Raw genomic sequence first — 17886 nt, forward strand, 5'->3', positions numbered from 1 at the left:
AGTGGGTGGCATCCTGTGCCGTATGAAGGTGACAACCACCTCCTGCAGTTCCCACACTCTGGCCCGGCTCCGCCATGCCACGGGCTGAGGAGGAAGGGGGGCCCTGACCAGGAGCAGGGGCTCCTCCCACACTGGCCCAATGGGGGTGGGTGGGTGGGTGTCACTGTCCCCTCCCCCTTCTGCAGACATCAACGAGTGTCTATGCAGCCCGTGTGTGAACGGGGCATGCCTGAATCTACCCGGCTCTTATATCTGCGCATGTGCCCCGGGCAGCCGCCTGGGACCCTCGGGGACTGCGTGCCTAGGTGAGAAGACGTGTGGGGCCCTGGATGGGCACAGGTGTGAGCCCCCACAGGTAAGCCAGCCCCCTCCCTGTCCCAGACAGCATCAGACACACCTGCTGGCAGAGGATCCAGGACGGCCGCTGCGAGGCCCACCTGCAGGGGGTGACCCTGTGGTCCGAGTGTTGCGCCACCCTGGGTGCTGCCTGGGGCAGCCCGTGCCAGCGCTGTGAGATTGGTAATGTCACGTTGCGGTCACCTTAGAGGTCTGGGGGAGGAGGGCACAACGCCTGTGCGTGTGTCTATCGGATGGTGCGAATGACTCCCTGCTTCTCGCAACCACAGACCCTACCTGTCCCCGTGGCTTCGCCCGCCAGAAGGATCTCACCTGCAGAGGTAAAACCCTCCCCTTCCGCTTCCTGCGCCTGCCAAGTGCAGGTCACAGGTGCGCCCTGTTCCCCCCCATCCCAACCCCCACCCCCGCCCCAGTCTTTGGTGATGTCGCCCCTCCCATGTCCTCCCCACCATGCCCCCTCCTCATCCCCCCAAGAGAATGGCCAGCCTAGAGTAGTAGTGGGGGGCCCTTCTCATGCCTGGGCACCCCCAGCCCTATTGTCTTTCCCCTCAGATGTGAATGAGTGTGAAGCCTTCCCGGGTCTCTGTCCCAATGGACGCTGTCTCAACACGGCCGGCTCCTTCCGCTGCCAATGTTCCAAGGGCCTGACGCTGGACGCCACGCGGCGACTGTGCGTGGGTAAGGGCGGCCCAGGCCAGCTCCACGGGAGGGTCCATCTCTGTCCTTCACTCCTCCCCCAGCATCTAGCACACTGTCCACTTGCTGTCAACTCCAGGTCAAAAACATTAATATTTGTGATTCCTGCCCACTTTTTTTTTAAGGACCTTTTGATGGACAGGTGACAATTAGAGGTATTGGGTGGGTGGAGAAGGATGGTGGGCTCCGAGGGGACCAGAGTGGGATCATCGGTACTTCTGGCTCCAGCTTTTAAGTCCACCCTCCAAGTGGATTCTTCTTTGTGTAAGATTTAGTTTTTTATGTTGATAAGTTAGGTATACAGAGAGGAATGACTCACTCCCCAAATGGCCGCAACGGCCAGAGCTGAGCTGATCCGAAGCCAGGAGCCAGGAGCTTCTTCCAGGTCTCCCATATGAGTGCAGAGATCCAACAAACTGGGGCCATCCTCCACTGCTTTCCCAGGCCCATGAGCAGGGAGCTGGATGGGAAGTAGAGCAGCTGGAAGTGGAACTGGTGTTCATATGAGATGCCAGATTTTTGTTTTTTTTTTAAGATGTGTTTATTTGGAAAGCAGAGTATCACAGAGGAGGGCAAAGAGGAGAGAGAGAGAGACAAAGATCTGCTAGGCGTTGGGTCCTTCCCCACATGGCCTCAACAGCCCTGGGCCAGGTCTGGCTGAAGCTGAAATTCCATCCAGGTCTCCCACGTGGGTGGCAGGGGTCCAAGACCTTGGCTGTCCTCTGCTGCTTTCCCAGGCGCCTTCGCAGAGAGCTGGATGGGAAATGGAGTAGCCCAGGGCTGGAAGCGGAGCCCCCTACGGGCTGCAGGTGTTGCAAATGGTGACCCCTGGTTTTGAAAAACCTGGTCCTCAAACCAAACAAACAACAAACAAACGGTCCTTTTGATTGGCCAGGGGATGATGTGACACAAACCTAAAGAATCCTTGGGAGGCGGGGAGAAGTGAAACATTCCCCACTTCTGACCCAGGGCCTCGGGGCGTTGTTGGCTGATAGCTGACAGCCCTGTTATGTCCCCTCCCGATACAGACTTGAATGAGTGCAAGACCTTCCCAGACCTCTGTACGCATGGCACTTGCTACAACACGGTGGGCACCTTCCACTGCTCCTGTGCCAGTGGCTTCTCCCTGGATGCCCAGAAGAGAAACTGTACAGGTGGGAACCCCTGTTCCCACCCCCCAGCCCCCTGCTCGCTGAGGGAGTGATGGCCGCAATGATAACTTGGAGACAAAGTTTTCTTTTAAGCAAGCCAGGAACCCGACACTCCCATCTGGGTCTACCCCCAAGGACTTGAGACCCCATTGTTGCCTCCTGGGATGTGCCTCGGTGGGAGCAGGGAGCCAGGACCCTAATGTAGGATGTGGGTGTCACAAGTGGTGACCGAGCCACAATGCCAGGCACCTGCCCCAAAGGCTGTCTTTGGGGTGCGTCTCTTGTCTACCTGTGCACCGCGTGACCTGTCCTGCCTCATTGAGCTGGACACCCAGACCCCAGCCCGTGTCCCCCATCCCACCCCGTCTTCCCCACAGATATTGATGAATGTCACATCTCACCTGACCTCTGTGGCCAGGGCACCTGCGTCAACACCCCGGGCGGTTTCGAGTGCGCGTGTTTCCATGGTTATGCCAGCAGCCCTGGTATCATGAAGAGTTGTGTGGGTAGGCGGCTGGCGGGGCGAGGGTGTGGCAGGTGGATGCTACTGGGTGGACGGACATGGGCGCAGGGGGCGGACATGGGGAGATCCTCCTTTTGCTGGCTTGCTTCTCCAACGACTGGGTTGTACCCAGGCCAGGAGCCTGGAGCTCCATCCGGGGTCTCCCACGTGAGTGACAGCGGCCACCATCCTATGCTACCTTCCCAGGGCACTAGCAGGGAGCCAGACTGGCAGTGGAGTCACTGGGATTCGAACTGACATTTCCATGGGATGCAGGTGACACCGGCCACAGCTTAACCCACCACATCACAGTGATGTGGCCCTGGGGTGATCTGACCGAGGGCCACCAGGTTGCCCTTCCTGGGGAGAGGCAGGCAATGAGGTCACCTGTTTGCTGTCCGCCTTGAGGGCGGGGCAGGGAGGGGACAGGCACTCCAGGCTTCCTACAATGGCCCTGACTCCCAGCTCATGGCCACCGGGGCAGTTAGGAGTGCCACTGTCTCCCTGGACACATGCTGGCAGCCGAGAACACGGCCGGCGAGGGTGAGCGAGTGTGTGGAAGATGCATGGCAGCAGTGTGAATGGGTGTAGACAAGTGCTCGCTGAACGACGGTCTGTGTCCGCAAAGCCAGTGCGCCAATGTCATTGGCGCCTCCCATTGCACCTGCCCCGCTGGCTTCCGCATCAACCCTAAGCGTGGGGGCTGCTCCAGTGAGCTCCAGCCCCGCCCAGCGCCAGGACCCCGCCTCCCCATGCGCCCAGCGCCGCCCCAGAGTGCATGCGCACCTCTGTGTGTGCTCGCATACCTCTGTGTGCATGTCCGTGCCCCACATGTGTGTTCTTGCTTATACATGTGCGCACATGCCTCACCCTCTGCCCGCCCCCCCATGCCAGACGTGGATAAATTCCGCGTGCAGAACAGAGGTTGCGCCACACTGCATCAGCACCCGGGCAGTTCCCCGTGCGGCTGCACGGTGCTGCGCCTTAATGGCGGACGGGCGAGTGTGTATAGGTGGGTGCGAGGGTCCCTGCACCTGCCTGATCGGTGGGGGGACCCTGGGATGTTGCCCGGTGCTCGGGGCTCTGGGGTGCGAGGCCGCTCCCGGTGCCTGGCGGTGCAGGGTGGCCCTGGCGGTTCGGGGATCTTAGGGCATCTGTCCCTGTCCAGTGTTTGCTGGGGATCCTGGGACGTTGGTCAGTGCGCGGGAGCTTGGGGTGCCGGGCCGTGATCCCTGCCTGGGGGTGCAGGGTGGCCCTGGTGGTGTGGAGATCCTGGGGTGCCAGGCCGCGCCCCTTGCCTGGCGGTGCGATAATCTTAGGGTACCTGTCGCTGTCCAGTGTTTGATGGGGATCATGGGACGTTACCCGGTGCGCGGGGCTCTGGGGTTCGAGGCCGTTCCCGGTGCCTGGCAGTGCAGGGTGGCCCTGGCAGTGTGGGGATCCTGGAGTGCCTGGCTCTGTCCGGTGGGTGCTGGGGATCCTGGGGTGCCGGGCCGGTCGTGGGGGCATCCTGGGGCCAGGCTGCTCCCCCTACCTGGCAGTGCAGGGTGGCTTGGGCGGTGCGGGGATCTTAGGGCGCCTGTCCCTGTCCGGTGTTTGCTGGGCACCCTGGGGCGTTGGCCGGTCGTGGGGGCCGCACCCTCTGCCTGGTGGCGCGGGGATGTTAGGGCGCCTGTCCCTGTCCAGTGTTTGCTGGGGATCCTGGGGTGTTGGCCGGTGCGCGGTGGAGCGCCATTCTCTGCCTGGCGGTGCGGTGCGCTCCCTCCGGACACCTGCAGCCCTTTCTCTCTGCCCCACTAGACATAGATGAATGCGAGGAGGATCCTGACATCTGTGGACCAGGCCAGTGCATCAATGTGCCTGGCGAGCACAGCTGCGTGTGCCCAGAAGGCTTCACGGCCACGCAGGACCTGACGGCGTGTGTGGGTGAGCAGCGGGCGGCCAGGACTGCGACCCGGGGTGGCGGTGGAAATGAGGATGGCCATGGGGGGCGGGGGGAGAAGGGCCATTGCGTGGCCTGTGGGGGGGTGGGTGTCACGCGGATCCACGCAGGCATGGCTCCCCCACACTGAGAGTTGAGCAGGCACTGTGTACCCCCCCGGGGTTTTGATCTTGATCTCCCTGGAGTCAGAAACTCAATCCAGATCTCCCCTAGGGGAAGCAGGGACCCAACTATGACAGAGCTGGCCATTGAGCCTGATGTGCCCAGAGCATTGAAGTCCTCGCCTTGCGTGTGCCGGGATCCCATACAATCGCTAGTTCGAGTTCCGGCTGCTCCACTTCCCATCCAGCTCCCTGCCTGTGGCCTGGGAAAGCAGTCCAAGATGACCCCATGGCTTGGGACCCCTGTACCCGCATGGGAGACGGAGAAGCTCTGGACTACTGGTCGGTATCCGCCATTGCAGCCATGTGGGGGCGTGAGGACAGAAGATCTTTTTTTTTTTTTTTAAGTTTTATTTATTTTTATTACAAAATCAGATATACAGAGAGGAGGAGAGACAGAGGAAGATCTTCCATCTGACGATTCACTCCCCAAGTGGCCGCAACAGCTGGTGCTGTGCCGATCCGGAGCCAGGAACCAGGAACCTCCTCCAGGTTTCCCACATGGGTGCAGGATCCCAAAGCATTGGGTCGGAGGACAGAAGATCTTTCTGTCTCCTTCTCTCTGTAGATCTGCCTTTCCAATGAAAATTAAAATAAACAAACAAAAACACATAAATCTTAAAAAAAAAATTGGGGGAGCGTGGTTCCGCTCCCAGAGCCGGTAGATGTTAGTTCAAATTCCTGAGTCCCTACCACCATGTGGGAGGCCCAGATTGGGTTCCCAGTGCCTGACCCGGTCCTAGCCCAGCCCTGGCGTCTCAGGCATGTGGTGAGCAATGAGGCAAGGTATTTTTTGTTTTTATTTTTTTTCTTCTGTACCTGCCAAACCCATTAGAAACAAAATTGACCTGGCAAGCCGATACCCTCAGGGGAGCTGCTGGCTGACTCTCCTCTGGCCCTCAACCCTCAGCTGCCAGCTCTGCCCTCCTGTTGGGACTGAGTGTGACCTGACACCCCGTGGCAGTTGTTGAAACCCCAGGGAGTCCCTAGCTTGCCGCTACAGGCTGGGCTATGCAGTTTAGGGAGGGGACCAGCAGCTGCTCCAGTAATCCCAGCCCCCTGCAGCCTGTAGTGGAGGTGGTAGAACAGGTGCTGGCAGCCCAGAGGCCACCCGCATCAGGTCTGCCCAGCCCCCTCCCTCGAGTGGAGTACAGCCAGTCCTTGCGACAGCCTCAGTGCCTACTGAGGTCTCAACAGAGTGCAAGCAGAGTGTGCCTGGGCTCCCTGGAACCATCAGGGGGACCCTGGGCATCTGCAGCAGTGGCCCCCAAAATGAGTGTGAGGCAGGGCTTGTGGGATCCGCTTCCTGCACTTGCCAAACCACCAACCATGCACCTGCTGGCTTGTCTAAATCCCGGGTATCAGCGAGGTGGGTTCGGGGAACGTATGTCCCACCTGTCAGAGGTTGATGCTGCCATACGGCCACATCCTCTGTCAGGTTCTGATTGCTAAGCAGAGGTCGCAAGCACCAGTTCCATGGGTCAGGGCTTCAAGTTGACACCAAGAAGCCGACTAGAAACTGACAGTGCCTGGCCGGTGCTGTGCCGATCAGGAGCCAGGAACCAGGAACCTCCTCCGGGTCTCCCACACAGGTGCAGGGTCCCAAGGCCTTGGGCCGTCCTCGACTGCTTTCCCAGGCCACAAGCAGGGAGCTGGTTGGGAAGTGGAGCTGCCAGGATGCAAACTGACACCCCTAGGGGATCCTGGCACATGAAAGATGAAGACTTTATCCCACTCGTCCACTGTGCCAGGCCCCAGAATTATCTGTTAAATTCCCACTAGGGCATCTGCCATAGAAGCTCAGACACCAACTTCTGGAGCTGAGGAACTGGGGTGAAACCCTGGCCCCATGCCGATTCTAGCTTCCTGAAAAGCATAGCCTGAGAGGTGTGGACGGCACTTGTGCAGGGCCACCCATGTGGGAGACCCAGAGGGAGCTCCTGGCTCCTAGATTTGGCCTGTCCCAGCCCTTGGTCTTAAATGCATTTGGGGAGTAAGCCAGTGGGTGGAAGTATGTGGCACCCTCGGTGGCGGTCAGGGGTGGCTCCTTGCTGCGATTCTCAGGTGCTTGGGAGAAAGCCTACTTAATTCTGGTCACCCTGTACCCTGGGAACCCCGGGGGGGTGGGCGGGGGAGGACACCAAGTTACAGTCAAGAGTCCGAGGGACAGCAGAAGGTCCGAATGATAGGCAAGGGTGTGATGACAGGGGCCAGCTTCCCACCTGACCTGTGAACCCTGGCCGTGCTGACCCCCAACCCTTCCCTACCTCTTGGATCCCCATAGACAGGGACGAATGTGCCCAGGACATGAACCTTTGTGAACACGGGCTGTGTCTGAACACGCCTGGTGGGTACCGCTGTGAGTGCAACGTGGGTTTCAGTCCCATTGAGGACCACCAAGGCTGCCAAGGTGAGGCGGCGGGGGGAGACCCCACACATGTGTGCCTAAGTCTTGGGGTTGGTGGGCAGGGGGCTGTGACCCTGGGTCCTTACACACAGATGTGGATTTTTTTATTAACTCAAACAAGCCATGGGCCGAGTTTAGACCCATAGGTTGGAGACTGGCGTAGACATCAGAGTAGGGGAGGGGAAGAGAGGGCAGGAGAGGGGGTCAGAGGCTGGGGGCTCACCCTGAAGCCGCATGTCCACCAGTGGACCCGAGCCAGGGGCTGTGACTTCCCAGGTGGAAACGGGAGGTGGGGGGGCCGCCCCAAGTGGGGGGTGGGAAGCCTTCATGCAGTAACCAGGGCCCCTGCCATATACAGATGTGAATGAATGTGCTGACCCTGCGAACTGCCCCAATGGCTCATGTGTCAACACTCCGGGCAGCTACTTGTGCAGCTGCCCCCCGAATTCCGAGCTGAGCCCCAGTGGGGTGGGCTGCGTGGGTGAGTCCTCACCTAACTCCGGCTTGGAGAGGGAAGGCCTGGGGTGAGCAGTGTTGGGAGGGACCACTGCTGGCGCCCACCTGGGTGGTTACCTGCTCCTGGAAGATGTGCCATTGCTGGCTCCTGGCTTGACTCACCATGCCCTAGTGCCAGCCCCTGGCAGCTCCCATTACATCTGTCTTTTGCCCCTCCAGATACCCAGGCTGGGCGCTGCTTCCTGGGCACCCACCCCCAAGGGGATGGCAGTACCTCTTGCATCATTGAGATTGGCTATGGCAATGTCACCAGGGCCTCCTGCTGTTGCTCCCAGGGCCAGGCCTGGGGTGACCCCTGCGAGTTGTGCCCCCTGGCCAACACCAGTAAGTGCCAGGGTTCCCGGGAAAACTTGAGACCAGAGCGGGGGCACGCAGCGCGGCTCGTCTTGGCTCAGTTGGCATGCTCTGGGCTGTTCACAGCTCCTGTCTACCTAGGGGGCCCCAGCAGAGACCACCTGGGCACCCAGGGGGGCTGCAGAGGGACATGCTTGGTGCACCAGAAGAGTCATGGTTGGGGGAGACCCTGCCTGTCCCTCTAAGCTATACTCCACAGTTCTACCCACAGCCCCATCTTCTCTACAGCTGAGCACAGAATCTTGTGTCCTGGCGGCGAGGGCTTCCGGCCGAACCCCACCACCGCCATCCTGCAGGGTGAGTTTGGGTTCAGCCCTAGAGGAGGCTGGCTGTGCTTTTATAGTGCGTCGAGTGTTTGCTCTGCTCTTTTAGCCATTCCTTCTTCCATCTCCTGAGTTATCAATCCCTGCTGAATTCAATCACCCACCACTCTCTATCAGCCAGCCATACATACGTACATCAGCTAGCCGTACCTACGTGTATCCTTCACCCATTCGTCCATCCACTCACTCATGTTCCCATCTATTGGTATTTTGTTCATTTATGACTTTTCATATCCATCCATCTATCTCTCCCTGCCTCCGTCCTCCCCTCCCTCTGTTCCTCTTTTTCCCATCCATCTGCCCCCTCCTTGCTTCCAGCCTTCACTCACCCTACCCCGTCCGTCCACCCACATATCTGTTCATCCAGTCACCCATTCCGCCCTCCATTCGTCCTACTATAATCACCACACTCATTCATTCGTTCATCATTTTCTCTGCATCCTCCTATAATCTATTCCTTTTGCTCATCCATCCATCCATCCATCCATCCACCCATCCATCCACCCATCCATCCATCCATCCATCCATGTACCCATCCATCCATCCATCCATCCATCCACCCATCCATCCACCCATCCATCCATGTACCCATCCATCCATCCATCCATCCATCCATCCATCCATCCACCCATCCATCCATCCATCCATCCATCCACCCATCCATCCACCCATCCATCCATGTACCCATCCATCCATCCATCCACCCATCCATCCATCCATGTACCCATCCATTCATCCATCCACTGACCTACCTATCCATTCATCCATCCCTCAATCCACCCATCCATGCACCCATCCATCTCTGTATCCATCCATCCATCCATCCATCCATCCACCCATCCATCTACCCATCCATCCATCCATCCATCCATGTACCCATCCATCCACCCATCCATCCACCCACCCATCCATGTACCCATCCATCCACCCACCCATCCATCCATCCATCCACCCATCCATCCATCCATCCATCCATCCACCCATCCATCCATCCATGTACCCATCCATCAATCCTCCCATCCCTCCATCCCTCCATCCCTCCATCCCTCCATCCCTCCATCCCTCCATCCCTCATCCCTCCATCCATCCACCCATCCATCTATCCATCCATGTACCCATCCATCCATCCATCCATGTGGTGTGATGGGGTTAGAAAAGACGTTTCCTTCTGGGGGACCCATGATTCACTGGAGAATGGACCAACAGATGAAGGAAAAGAAATGGAATTCATGGTGACGTTAATGAGAGACAGAGAATCTGAGTCCTGCCTGTAAGACAGACTCCCTTGGGATCCTCGTAGAAGTCCTGGAGAACCCAGGGCTTGGGATCGGTGTCCCCCGGGCCCTCCGTTTGGGGTATAGCACCCACGCATAGCTGTCTGCCTTCCTGACAGATATTGACGAGTGCCAGGAGCTGGCGGGACTGTGCCTGGGAGGCAACTGCATCAACACCTTCGGCAGCTTCCGGTGCGAATGTCCACCCGGCCGCCATCTCAGAGAGGACGTACATGCCTGTAACAGTGAGCACAGCCCCTCTTCCCTCGCCTGTCCACACGGCCACTCTTGGGGAGAACAGAGCAAGGAGGGTCTTGCTGGCGTGTCCTGGCCCACCATCTGGCTTGTCACCTCCTCCTCCACCCCCTCCTCCTTGCCTGACCTCTGTCCTCTGCCCTCCAGCAACCCAGAAGTGACCTGACTGTGTGCATCTGTCACTTCTTCCATAGGGCTGCCTTTACACTGTTACAGGGCATGGAGTTACTAGCTAGCCTCTCTCCATCTCCCTGGGAGATGCCTCTTTAGGTCTTTTGTTTTGTTTTGCAGGGAAGGGCAGGTCTTACAGGAGATTACGTCCCACTGTTTTTGTTTCTCTAAGATTTTCTTAAACTTTTTCTTTTCTTTTTAACTTGGAAGGCAGAGAGAGAGACACCCACACAGAGAAAGTTCTTCTATCTTCTGGTGCACTTTGTATTTTAAATGCATAAAACAGGTCTTGAAAAGAACCTAGAGTTTAATACTGGAAGGGAGGAAACAGGGCAGGTATTGGATTGCAGGAATTCAGTTTCCCGTATCTTGCATCTGACGGTCTGGTTCCAATCCAGCTCCCTGCGAGTACGCCTGGGAGGCAGCCAGGGACAGCCCAAACTCTCAGGCCTCTGCTATCTACACGGAATACCCGGATGGAGTTCTTGGCTTCTGGCTTTGTCCCGGTCTAGCCTCAGCCATAGTAACCATTTGGGGAGTGAACCATTCTCTTGCCTTTCAAGTGGATAAAATAAAAAATAAATAAACATCAGACTTCGGTGGAGGCTGATTGGTGAGGACGTTTATTTAAAATAGGAGTGGCCTCATGCTAGACTGTTCCTCCCTGTTTTTCCGTGGACACCACTTGGTACCTTCTTCCTGCACCTGCCCCATCCCCATCAGGCCAGGCTGTCTGGGTTCCACTCCTGTGCCCTGTTAGGTTGCTCTGTGTCCCCGCTAGCATTCAGACAGACCCAGGTTTGAGTCCCAGTACTAAGAACTTAAGTAGATGACTTCCTGGTTTTCCCATGCCTCCATTTGCTAATTTGTAAAATGGCGTCTACGAGCCTGTCAAATGGCACCTGCTAGTCTGTGAAATGCTGTCTGCTAGTCTGTGAAATGGCGCCTGCTCGTCTGTTAATCTGTCAAACGGAATGTGTGGGCAGTGACTTAGTCCAGCCTTCACCGCTAGGGGTCACTGTGGAGCCTGCTGGTCAGTGCTCAGTGACCTGAGCAGCCGGGGTGAACTGAAGGTTTTACACCACCATCAAGTGTCAGCGAGTGTGAGCGACAGTCGTGTAGAAACGGGACCTGCAGGAACACGGGGTGAGCTCCTACCCACCTGGCTTTGTGGAAACACCCACTGGGGATTGTGTGGGTGGGTCAGCTGGCTGGGGTGGGCAGGCCTTGGTGGTCTGCCACTGCCAAGCACGGTGACCCAGAGCTCCCATTGGGGAAAACAACCTTGGGGGCTTGGAGGGACCTTTGTGAATGAATCAGCCACAGAGATCCGCATACTCTTTCAGTGGCCAAGGTCCACCTGGGGGTTGTCAGGGTGGGGTTAAGTTTCTGCATTCCCTGGATGTGGATGAGCGTGGTCACCAGTGTAACTCTGACCACATCCGCTACTGCTGCCTGTGAAATGGGAGCTCACGGCTGAGGTTTCGGGGAAGCTTTGCTGTGAATTTGCCTCTAAGCATTGTCTTCATTGCATCCATGAATTCCCTTGTCATTCAGAAATACTTTCCACTTTTTTTTTTAAAGATTTGTTTATTTCATTACAAAGTCAGATATACAGAGAGGAGGAGAGACAGGGAGGAAGATCTTCCGTCCGATGATTCACTCCCCAAATGAGCCGCAAAGACCGGTGCTGTGCCGATCTGAAGCCGGGAACCTGGAATCTCTTCCGGGTCTCCCACGCGGGTGCAGGGTCCCAATGCATTGGGCTGTCCTCAACTGCTTTCCCAGGCCACAAGCAGGGAGCTGGATGGGAAGTGGAGCTGCCGGGATTAGAACTGGCGCCCATATGGGATCCTGGTGCATTCAAGGCAAGGACTTTAGCTGCTAGGCTATGCCGCCAGGCCCTCCACTTTTTTTAATGTTTTCTTTTGTGAGATCGAAAGAGGGAAGAGTGAGCAATATGGCTACCTAGTGTAATTACCCTGGGTAAACGGGACCCCAAGTTAGATAGTATGAGTTCAAATCCCACCTGGGACACCTGCCGGTTAAATCATTTCATTGTACCAGCTGTAGAAGCAGGATCAATAGAAATAATCACCAAACCAGACATCAGATCACACACACTTTATTAACAGAGATAAAAGCAGAGATCCTGTGTCAAAGGTTCAAGTCTCCAAGAAGAAAGCATCAACAATTGATATCCATCCCAATACTGAGCCTAACGGTCTGTGATGTAGACATCAACAGGATGAAAAAAGAAAGTGAAGTAGATAAATCCATAGTTACCGGTGGCATCCTGTGAGCCGCCTCAGTCGGGAATGATATTCACAGAATCTTCTAGACTGCACCTGCTCTTTAACGGCACGGGGATGTTTGTCAAGGAGGATCGTATTCTGGGCCCTAAAATCAACTTTATCGCATTTCAAGGAGCTAAAGTCAAACTCAGTAAATCCTCAGAATGTAAAGCAATCAGAAGAAGTTCTCAGCTAGGTCAAAGAAGAAATGACAAGAAAAATCAAGGCTTTTTTTTTTTTTTTAAGATTTATTTCATTTTTATGACAAAGTCAGATATACGGAGAGGAGGAGAGACAGAGAGGAAGATCTTCTGTCTGATGATTCACTCCCCAAGTGAGCGCAATGGCCGGTGCTGTGCCAATCCAAAGCCAAGAGCCAAGAGCCTTTTCTGGATCTCCCATATGGGTGCAGGGTCCCAAGGCTTTGGGCCGTCCTCCACTGCTTTCCCAGGCCACAAGCAGGGAGCTGGATGGGAAGTGGAGCTGCCGGGATTAGAACTGGTGCCCATATGGGATCCCGGTGCATTCAAGGCGAGGACTTTAGCCGCTAGGCCACGCCACCGGACCTAAGTTTTTTTTTTTTTTTTATTAAGTGAAACGATAACACTTTAAAATTTGAGGGGTTCAGCCAGTAGCACTCAGGGGCAGATTCATAGCCCTAAGTGGCCACGTTGGGAAAAGACTGGTGTCTGCCTTGTAGGATGGTGGCAGAAGAACTCTTGCTAAGTGACCACACACGGAGCAGAAATCTGTGTCATGGAGCTCAGTGGATGACTGACCATACCTCCCCATCTGTCCCCTACAGACGCCAACGAATGCACCAACCTACCAGGGCAGATGTGCCACCCTGGCCAGTGCCGCAACACGGCTGGTTTCTCTCAATGCGTGTGTCAGGATGGCTTCCAGCTGGCTGCAGACAGAAGGAGCTGTGTGGGTGAGTCTTGGCACAGCGCTGGGAGCCACCTGTATCCTCTCCACTTTAGGGGTACCAAGTGGCTGCATTTCCAGCCTGTGTGTTCAAGCGACACAGCATGTCTGTAGTTTCATGGGCTCTACGGTGCAGAGTGGGGATGTCTTAGAAGTGTTAACTTTTCTCGGAGTGCAGAAGGGAGCGAGCCATGAAAATCCATGGCAAGGTGGGGAGGCACCCAAGCCACTGGAGGTTAGGGTCTTGCTCTTGTTCTGGTCCGCCTACAACCCTGCCCGCCCCAGTGAATTCTTCCCCGCCCACCCATATTGGCCTGAGGCAGCCCTGGTGCCCTGGGACCACCCTGCTCCCTGCTCTCTACAGCCACCGATGAGTGTCTCCCCCCACCCCCGGCCAGCACCAACTTACTCATTCCGGGGCTCACACTTGTTCATTTCTCCACGTCCCCCCACATTCCTCATTCAAATCTTTCTTCACTTACTTGTTCCCCCATTGGTCCCCTTGGTGACTCATTCAGTTACTCACAAATTCGTTTGCTTGTTTCTTTATTCATTTAGCTGCTCCATCATGTATTCATTTGTGCCTTCAGGGTCACCTGAGGCCTGGGGAGCCAGGGGGGTGTGGGATCCTGCATGCGGCCCTCACCCTGCTGGAACCTCCACAGACATCAACGAGTGTTCCCTGAACCCGCGGCTCTGCGCCTTCCGCTGCCACAACACCGAAGGCTCCTACCGGTGCACCTGCCCGGCCGGCTATGTTCTACGGAATGATGGGGCCACGTGCCGAGGTAGGCCTGGCAGGGCGCGGTGGGAGAGGGTTAAGACAAGGAGAATCTTGGGACTCCCTGGCCAGTTTCAGAAAAACCTCCAGCCCTGGGGACCGCATGGCTTCCATTCAAATGCAGAAGTGGCAGCCTGAGCCACCAGGGGCAGGAGTGGGCAGCGAGGGTACGCAAGATGGTAGCACTGAGTGACCAGGGACTATAGACGCAGCTGAGTGAACAGCCCTCTCTCCAGCCCTCCGGATAGCCACAGTGTCCTGGGCTGGTGCCAGCTCCCCAGGACACTTAAGACAAATGTACCTACCCTGAGGAAGGTGGTAGAAGTGGGGTTCTCGACCTCCATGGAGGCTGGTGGGAAAAGCAGGTGTCTGGCCAAACTGCCAGATCCAGCAGTGGGATGGTGGGGTACCCAGCCTTGGGCCACTGACTGACCATGGTCATCCCAAGATGTGGACGAGTGTGCAGGTGGGCGACAGGACTGCCACGCCCGCGGCATGCTGTGTAAGAACCTCATCGGGACCTTTGCCTGCGTCTGTCCCCCTGGTCTGCGCCCTCAGCCCGGCCCTGGCCAGGGCTGCATAGGTATGACACAGAGGGTGCGGGTGCAGGGAAGTCCCCAGGAAGTGGGGAAAAGACAGAGACATCAAACAAGGGGCTAGGGGTGGGAACACTCAAGGAGACACCCTCGGGGCCATGGGGGAGTTGACAGCTCCAGGGACACCCTCGGGGGGCCTTGGGGGAGTCCACAGCTCCAAGGACACCAGCCTGCCTCTCTCTTAAACCTGCCCCTCCCACATCCAGATGAGGATGAATGCCATACCCAGCCTGGCCTGTGTGCCCACGGTCACTGCGTCAACACGGTGGGCAGCTTCCGATGCAACTGTGATGCGGGTTTCCAGCCCAGCCCCACCTTCACCGAATGCCATGGTGAGAGCTGCCCACCCGTCTACCCCTTGGCACCACACTGCCCATGGGCCCTTCTGGCAGCCTGGGAGCCTCCTCAGTGCACAGGCAGGGTGTCGGGGAGGGGGCAGCTGAGCTGGTTCACCCACCACGCATGCGCGCACATGCCCTAAGCGAGCATAAAGCTACCCTCCTGGAGGGGTCCACGGCCGTCCTTCCCACCCTGTCCATCTGCTGCTCTCACCGTCTCCATGACAACTTGTATCATTCCTACTGTCCCTGGGCTGTGCCTTTCAGTGGCTACAGGACATGGCCCATGATACCCGGGGCTGCAGCCCGGTCAGGGTCAGGTGACAGCGACCCTGTCCGACCACAGCGGATGGCATCTCTCTCTTTCTCTCTCTGCCACTCACTCCTGCCACTCCTCTTCTGTTACAGATGGGCGGCGAGGAGCCTGCTTCTCTGAGGTGCTGCAGGGCGCATGCCAGGCCCAGCATCCAGGCCCAGCATGGAGGCGCGTGTCCAGGGCCGTGTGCTGCTGTGTGGGCGGCCGGGCCTGGGGGCCCCTCTGTGAGCTGTGCCCTCTGCCGGGCACTCCTGCCCACAGGGAGTTGTGCCCTTATGGCCTGGGCTACACCGTGCAAGGCCGGGGTGAGTGCCCGCCCCTCCCGTGCCCCACTGGGACATCATGAGCCTGGTTGTGGTGAGCCTCTGTGTGTGTGTGTGTGTACAGATGTGCCTGTGTGGGGGTGTATATGTTGGGTCCATATGTATGCAGTGTGTACGTGTGTTGTGTGGTTGTTGGGCACGGATCTTATGCAGCCTGCCAGTGAGGTTGGGGACCACTGATACCCACCCTGGCTGAGGAAAGTTTTTTCTTTTTATTTAAGATTTATTTTAATAGGAAAGTCAGATATATAGAGAGGAGGAGAGACTGAGAGGAAGAAAGATCTTCCGTCCGATGATTCACTCCCCAAGTACTAATCTGAAGCCAGGAGCCAGGAGCCTCTTCCGGGTCTCCCACATGGGTGCAGGAAGGGTCCCAAGGCTTTGGGCCGTCCTCCACTGCTTTCCCAGGCCACAAGCAGGGAGCTGGACGGGAAGTGGAGCTGCCGGGATTGGAACCGGCGCCCACATGGGATCCCGGGGGCATTCAAGGCGAGGACTTTAGCTGCTAGGCTACTGCGCCAGGCCCTGCCCAGGAAAGTTTTAAGGTCAGAGGAGCCTTAGGGGGCTGATGTGTCCCTGTGACGGCAGCATCATCTGGCCTGTGGCTGTGTGTGTGTGTGTGTGTGTGTGTGTGTGTGTGTGTGTGAGTGTGTGTGTGTGTGTGTGTGTGTGTGTGTGTGTGAATACCTTGTGGGCGAGGCCTGCCGGGTCTGTAGGGAGGGTGGGGAGGCTGCAGGAGGGAGGCGTGGCCTGTTGGCCTCAGCCACACCCCCCTTCCACTGGTCTCCAGATGTGGACGAGTGCCAGGTGCTCCCTCGCCTGTGCCCCCATGGTGAGTGCATCAACAGCATTGGCTCCTTCCGCTGCTACTGCCAGGCCGGGTACGCGCCAGACGCCTCGGCGACCACCTGCCAGGGTGAGTGGTGGCCGCCCACCTGGCTCCAGCGGCAGAACGCCCAGGGTGGAGTCCCAGCTGCTCCGCTTTCCATCCAGCACCCTGCTGTTGCTGCTGAGCATCCTTAGCCGGGAATATCCACTTCACCGCGTGCCTCCCTTCTCCCACTGTCCCCCTTCCAGATGTGGACGAGTGCAGTCAGGCCCCGGCCCCGTGCTCCTCTCTGTGCCAAAACACGGCGGGCAGCTTCTTGTGCAACTGCCCCCGCGGCTACCGCTTGCAGGAAGATGGCAGGACCTGCGCAGGTGACGGCCGGACTTCATCCCACCCTCCCTGCCTCGCATCGCACTCCCCGCTCGTCCCCTGCTGCCACTTCCGGTCTGCACCCTCTCTGGCCATTCCTCGGGTCCTGGCCTGAGCCGTCCCCGGGGCCTTCTGTATTACAGATCTGGACGAATGCTTGTCCCGCCAACACAACTGCCAGTTCCGCTGTGTCAACACCATGGGCACCTTCGTTTGCCGCTGCCCACCCGGCTTTATCCAGCAGCGCAATGCCTGCTTCGGTGAGCGGCCCTGCCCGCCTTCCCCGTCCCCAGAGCACTACCCCACCCTGGCTTGCTCTCGTTAGTTCAGCCCCTCTGGTATCCAGTACTTGCTGGATGTGGGAGACACGGTCCTTGGGAGGGGCAAGAGGGCATCTAGAACATTCTCCACTTCCCTGCTCCAGGAGCTGGGTGTCCCACCCCCAGCTGATCTCTGCCCAGGACATGTCCCCCACCTTTTGCCTGACCTCTCAGGGGCCTTCCCGGACTGCTCCCCAAATCCCAGGGGGCTCTCACAGTCCAACAGGAAAATCTGGTTCAAGCATCAAACTCCCAAAGTCAGGGCCATGGTGGCCCTCGAGGGAAACAGACTTCCCTTCAAGGCTACGCCCAGCTGACATGACCCTTTCGGGCTGCCCCCCACTTAATCAACTCAGTCAGCACCCCCTGAGCTAGCTACTGGGTGCTAGGTAATTACCCTATTGGAGGACGGCCGACTGGTGGTGGTCTGCCAGTCAGGTCTGGTCCCCCACTTGTCTGTCTTTCTTTCTTTCTTTCTTTCTTTCTTTCTTTCTTTCTTTCTTTCTCTCTCTTTCTTTCTTTCTTTTATTTTTATTACAAAGTCAGATATACACAGAGGAGGAGAGACAGAGAGGAAGATCTTCCGTGCAATGATTCACTCTCCAAGTGAGCTGCAACGGCCGGTGCTGCACTGATCCGAAGCCGGGAACCAGGAACCTCTTCCAGGTCTCCCACATGGGCACA

At 57.3% G+C, this 17886-nt stretch overlaps 1 protein-coding gene across 1 annotated transcript in view; it reads left to right on the forward strand.

Annotated features, from left to right (window-relative positions):
* Positions 1-17886, forward strand: part of FBN3 (fibrillin 3) — a 31445-nt gene that overhangs the window by 10708 nt on the left and 2851 nt on the right. The window contains exons 17-37 of the mRNA XM_058657661.1: positions 186-305; positions 382-519; positions 627-677; positions 910-1035; positions 2082-2207; positions 2582-2710; positions 3601-3708; positions 4507-4632; positions 7094-7219; positions 7575-7697; positions 7892-8056; positions 8315-8383; positions 9803-9928; positions 13209-13337; positions 13996-14118; positions 14560-14694; positions 14914-15039; positions 15454-15666; positions 16475-16600; positions 16762-16884; positions 17026-17142. Coding sequence (XP_058513644.1) covers positions 186-305; positions 382-519; positions 627-677; positions 910-1035; positions 2082-2207; positions 2582-2710; positions 3601-3708; positions 4507-4632; positions 7094-7219; positions 7575-7697; positions 7892-8056; positions 8315-8383; positions 9803-9928; positions 13209-13337; positions 13996-14118; positions 14560-14694; positions 14914-15039; positions 15454-15666; positions 16475-16600; positions 16762-16884; positions 17026-17142 — 2625 coding nt within the window. The remainder of the gene's footprint in view (positions 1-185; positions 306-381; positions 520-626; positions 678-909; positions 1036-2081; positions 2208-2581; positions 2711-3600; positions 3709-4506; positions 4633-7093; positions 7220-7574; positions 7698-7891; positions 8057-8314; positions 8384-9802; positions 9929-13208; positions 13338-13995; positions 14119-14559; positions 14695-14913; positions 15040-15453; positions 15667-16474; positions 16601-16761; positions 16885-17025; positions 17143-17886) is intronic.

The sequence above is a fragment of the Ochotona princeps genome, chromosome 33, assembly GCF_030435755.1.
Source record: "Ochotona princeps isolate mOchPri1 chromosome 33, mOchPri1.hap1, whole genome shotgun sequence".
Lineage (NCBI taxonomy): Eukaryota > Metazoa > Chordata > Mammalia > Lagomorpha > Ochotonidae > Ochotona > Ochotona princeps.